The sequence below is a fragment of the Dreissena polymorpha genome, chromosome 15 (genome assembly GCF_020536995.1).
Source record: "Dreissena polymorpha isolate Duluth1 chromosome 15, UMN_Dpol_1.0, whole genome shotgun sequence".
NCBI classification, from domain to species: Eukaryota; Metazoa; Mollusca; class Bivalvia; order Myida; family Dreissenidae; genus Dreissena; species Dreissena polymorpha.
This window is the reverse complement of record NC_068369.1, coordinates 31,320,155-31,326,154: the sequence shown is the minus strand read 5'-3', so window position 1 is coordinate 31,326,154 and position 6,000 is coordinate 31,320,155. Positions and strand designations below refer to the sequence as shown.

Sequence of the window (6,000 nt, the reverse complement as noted above, 5' to 3'; positions counted from 1 at the left end):
TTACATATTTGATGTAAGCAGAGCATTATTGCGGCTAATAAATAGTCCATCGTAGCTGTGTTAAGACTACTTCAAGTGATGTATGACGTTTTTTCCCATTTTCCTATCGACCGATGTATTATATATATGACTATTAGGAGTTTTTGCATTTTGCATTTGAGACGTTGCGGGAATTTGAGTGTACATATTACACACTTAAACATATAACCGTTATAGCTTGACCAATTAAAGTAGCAGAAAATATAATGTAACTCAATTTTGAATCGAAATTAGTTAAGACTGACGTTGACAGCGTTATTTTTTTCTGGTCGGGCTATTCAAATAATGTATTTACAATCATGAATATTTGTATTTACTTCATATGCATCACCCGCATATGAAATATCTAACGTTACAAACTAAAAACGCGTTATTAACAAAATAATAAAGGCGAGTTTAAGGAGATTAAAATTGCGATGATTAGAAAAATAGCTTTTTTTGATCATCCCACACATCGTTGAATCTTGTGAACTTACACATATTTTTCAAAGTTTAAATAATAATTCCCCTCATCACTCATCCCTTTGTAAAAAACGGTTCGTTTATACTTTATATCTAGATATGTATCAAATAGATCAAATGCCATTGGCAAAATAAGTGTTTACAACAATTAAAAACCTTTATTGTATTTATATATATATATACATTGTTCTTGTAACTCAACCTTATAGCGTACTTGTCATCCGTTTACTGACTATTTTATGCGTCGCCAAACAGTTCGTTTATGTACATTAACGATTGACGCTTTACAGGCGGAATATTTTTAAGAAAAATATACACATATGTGCTACATTAAAAATATAAAACTTAAATTCAAACCACATTGCACGGCAATTTCCTCTGACTATGTTCCCTTTGAAATGGATTATTTCATAGACGTCAACATTACATATTTGATGTAAGCAGAGCATTATTGCGGCTAATAAATAGTCCATCGTAGCTGTGTTAAGACTACTTCAAGTGATGTATGACGTTTTTTCCCATTTTCCTATCGACCGATGTATTATATATATGACTATTAGGAGTTTTTGCATTTTGCATTTGAGACGTTGCGGGAATTTGAGTGTACATATTACACACTTAAACATATAACCGTTATAGCTTGACCAATTAAAGTAGCAGAAAATATAATGTAACTCAATTTTGAATCGAAATTAGTTAAGACAGACGTTGACAGCGTTATTTTTTTCTGGTCGGGCTATTCAAATAATGTATTTACAATCATGAATATTTGTATTTACTTCATATGCATCACCCGCATATGAAATATCTAACGTTACAAACTAAAAACGCGTTTTTTTTGCCTGTTATAGTGCTGTTTTAGATTGACCGATAACATGTTTATTATAAATGCGCCGTACACATTTATTTTTATTGCATTTTTTTCTTGCTGGTTTACAATTTAGTAATACACATTGTAGTAGATCTTGAAACCACATTTTATGATTAAGTCTTTTCAAAATGATAATGTTTTAGACACTGGATAATACTTATTGATCCTTCATGATTTTACATTTAATATACACTCTAAAATATTGTCGATGATGCATGTGTTACACTCTTTTGACACGGCTTAAAGAAAATAAAATCAGCAATTTTTAATGTTGGAATATATTTCAAATTGCAAATGACAGTTACCGAAAGTTTTGCGTTACACTTTGAAGTACGTTATCAGGGTGCAGGATCAACGGGGTTTTCAGGGATTTACACCCGGAATGTAAAAACACCGTCATAAACTTTATTTTTTCCAAATATCCCAAGTTATTAAAATATATTTGCACAAATCTATTAAGTGCATACAATACATTTTTCTTGTAGTTTGTGCCGATAACTTAAGATTTAAGATTTAATAAATTCTTGCATTCGTCTGAATTTGGTGCCAAAATTTCATGTTGCGTGCTGAATAACCATAACCATGAATGCTGTATACATCGATTTTTTGGCAATAACACAGACCTATTAAGTAAAGCTATTCTGAAGTATTTCATTTCGCCATAAGCAGCTTAAAAACTGTCTTGTATGCACTAACTGACATTTTTTAGAAAACATCATTTAACAGGTTATTTGAAATAAAGCATCGCTTACTTGTGTATGTACATCCATTGAAATGTAATTGTGAATCCCACAAAGTCAGGTGATCCTGCACCCTCGCTATTTTCTACAAGCAATTATACACGCCCTACACTCACCAGTTGTAATGTGATACTTTTGTTAGAATTTGTTTTTCCGTTTCTACCAAAATGTATTTGAAAATAACATACTTTGACAAGTTAATTATAATAATGATACCACTTCATGGTTGTCTATTGCATGATGTTTTTATTGCAATGGCAGCAATGAGAAATAAATATGTTAAGACTTAGCGAACAAAACTTTGTATCAATGTGTCGGTGATGTCATTGATATGAGGACACGAGAAAGTGTGACGTCATAAATAATTCGTTAGTTTTTGTGTGAATCACCATACATGAACACTTTCACACATGAGTATAATTTATCAATATCTAATTATTCTCGACAGCATTTGGTTACACAACAATGTTTATTGTGTTTGTCGCATGCTTTTCCTCTATATCTTATATAATGCTAAATTTATTACTTGCCATAAATAACCGCCCTCTTAGTGATTTTTAGATGTGTGTTCTGCTTGTGCAACATTATTTCACGTTTTGATATGTTTAAATACAGACGCTTAAAGTAACAATAATGTTATCCACCAACATTTCAAGATGTACAATCACATGCAGATTTTAATGAATAAAAAAGTACTTTGTATTATGTTACATAGGCTACAGATTAGTAAACTGCATGCAATTACCGTTTACTGTATTCGTAGCCATTATAAAAACACACGCAAGCTTGTAACGCCACAATATTTGTTGCCATGTACGCTTAAGATCTATACTGACTGAATAAGGAAATAAACTTAGACCAAGTAGCGCAGTGAGGCGGTAATTTAAGCGTATAACCTAGTAGGCATTCACGTTAAGCCTACCATTTGCTCGAAATTTAAACAATGTATTTTAAAATGTTAAGGTTGTATGAACGTGGTGAGGTTTAAAACTGGCATGTGCGTATAAGCGATCCTGGATAACGCGTGTCTTAGGGTTCATATTAACTATATACATGTAACTGAATACTAATTATTCCTAAATATATTAATATTATGTGTACGTCAAATAAAAGACAACCCATATGTTTCATTTGTGTTTTGTTACCATTAATTTTGTCAATTTGAATTTATCACAATTACGATGCTAACCGCCGAAATAGTTAGTCAATATATATTTCACGGAGAGATATAAGGCTAATTTGATCAGCTTTGAAAGGCATGTGTCCGACATATATTCTATGTATAACCCCGCCACAAGCGAGTTTGTAAGGAGGAAGAGGTACTGGTTAAGGTTGTCGAAATGCATATTTGTTTCAGGTCGTCCGGATATCGGATTTTTGTCAAGGGCACATCTTACAAAACTATAAAACATTTTTATAAACTTTAAACTTCTCATGTGAAAATAGCTCATTGAAGAAAAAAAATTGTAATCAAGACATAAGTATTACTTTCATTTGTCAAAGTCTTTTTAAAGTTATTGTTTGATAATTCTTAAGCGGTTTTGTATCAACTTGAGATATTCTCTTATAAAGTGGTTTAAATCGTACGAAAAAATACACACAAACAGGCGTAGTATATGCTGCTTGTATAGGTATGTAGTTATTTTGACCTTTATGATAGCCGCATACAAAATTTAAACAACAGTTTTACAGCAACAAAAATCCCCTACAAAGTATAAGAGAAACTTCCTCATTCGAATAACAATTTTTATAAAACTGTTTCCGAAGTAATGCCAATTATCTACCAACGTATAACAGGGATAGTGGTTCATTATTACCATTTTGTCTTAGCCTCAATATTTGGTTTTAATAAAACAAACAGCCGCAATAATATGTATGTATGTAAATTCAACACAACCGATATCAACTCATGTTGAAGGTATAATTTGTTTTAAAATGCATTTTATTATTACGGCTTGGGGATAAACCACATATTATAATTACAGGTTAAATATAAGTAAGTTATAATCGGTGCGGTTTTTGAAATATGCATTTGTATGGCTTATAGTTTTTGTCTTTGTAAATCATATATTAACAGAGACACTAAATAAACTTTACATTAGCCACTTGTCTATGATGATATTAACCTTATTGTTTCAGCATGGTATAGTAGCTCACATTTTCAAAAACTATTGATTAACCTGTTAACGAGTGCAACTATCAAAATAAATATTTACCATGTACTGTCACCGTAGCCAGCATTAACGCAAAAACAATTTTGTTAAACCACATTATTGTTCGATGTACACAATCCTGAAGATTAAAACTGACTGAATGCGGAAGTTGTCTCGGCGGTCGAAACTGTGCAGCTGTTCGGTAATGAATGCGTGTATCTGTGTATGCTATTACTTGAAGTAAAGTTAGCTATTCGCTCAATACTTTAACAATTATTTGAAAATTTAGGATAAACTTGTTGAGGTTAAACACTCATGTTTGCGAATAAACGAGAACGGTACAGTTGGTTGTTGTGTTGTATGCAGCAATAAAACACTCATAAAAAGTAACTATTTATACTCACATATTTTAAATAGTTATATATAAATTTCTTCCTTGATACATATTTATTAAATATATATTAAATCACGATGCTTTGCACACACCGTCCAATAGAAAAGACTAACCCCCTCAGGTTTACTGTTTTGTACTGGGACGGGAGTATGAATTCAAACCTCCGAATAAAAATCTTAACTTAAATTGTATTGAAAAATATTAACTTATTTAAGACATGTACAGGTTAACATACATAACAACGAACTAGCCAGAGACTAAAATAATTGTATTTTTGAAGGATTTTTTTACTTTCCAATAGGTAGCTTCGTTTATACTAGCCCTGGTGAAAGATCAAGAGTTTCGTCAGTATAAATTAAATAACAAGTTATGGTTAACTTTATATTAACATAATTAGATATCAACATATGTCTAAACCTAAAATATATGCAAATGACAAAAATACTAAGTTATACCGTTAACGTGTCAAAACTATTATAAATATGATTTAAATACACTTTCAAATAAGGCATTTGGAAGAAAATACAAACAAACAAACACAAATACAATAAAGTGAGCATTAAACATTGGTTATTTATTCATTGGCTTTATATCTTTCATATCGATTATTCACCAAAGTTGTTTAATAGACATGAGCAAAAATTACATTTTGAAAGATTCGCAGTTAACGTCATACATTCTCGTATCCTACTATTTAAATTGTTATAAAATAAACAAAAGCATGCATACAATTCAACATACAATTCACAAAAATCGTTATTGAAAATAAAATATGATGGCTAAATTTTGCCGGGTCCCTTTCGTGGAAGTTTCGAACGCAATCAACAATTGTCTAGCTGTTACATGCCACAGCAGATAGTCGTCAGCTGTCGCTTAGTCCATATTACAAAACTGAATATATTCGTGTCTCAATGCATGGTCAAATTCAATGCTGGTATATATGAAGCCAATTATGCATGAGCCATAATATGCATTCAAGTTTTGAACTTTACCACAACTACACTTTTGTGTTTTAGTCACCGTGCTGGTCTGTAATGTAATATGGTCATGTCACAACGCAAACAGAGTGAATAGTTATGTCTTTTTTATGAAGTTCCTTGCGCACCATTTATGGACGAGCACCAAATACCTGCTCCTACGTTATTCTGTTAAAACTTCAATATTGTTGTGCGACGTGCCATTAGTTGTTTTAATTTTTTTCTGTAGTAACATCATGATCTACACATAGACTGCTGCTATTTGCACCTCATGTGAAAATGATGTTGCGCTAATAATGTAATGTAGGCAACTTCGGCCACTTCCAACATCACATTGGTTAGAGAGTTCTCGGGTTAACATTAT

The 6,000-nt window shown here is 31.6% G+C and overlaps 2 protein-coding genes across 9 annotated transcripts in view; both read right to left on the bottom strand.

Annotated features, from left to right (window-relative positions):
* Positions 1-4,433, bottom strand: part of LOC127861220 (uncharacterized) — a 13,699-nt gene extending 9,266 nt beyond the window's left edge. Inside the window, exon 1 of the mRNA XM_052399615.1 lies at positions 4,329-4,433. Coding sequence (XP_052255575.1) covers positions 4,329-4,383 — 55 coding nt within the window. The 5' untranslated portion in view covers positions 4,384-4,433. The remainder of the gene's footprint in view (positions 1-4,328) is intronic.
* The window catches only part of LOC127861221 (uncharacterized), a 361,489-nt gene that overhangs the window by 226,712 nt on the left and 128,777 nt on the right, over positions 1-6,000 (bottom strand). The window lies entirely within an intron of this gene.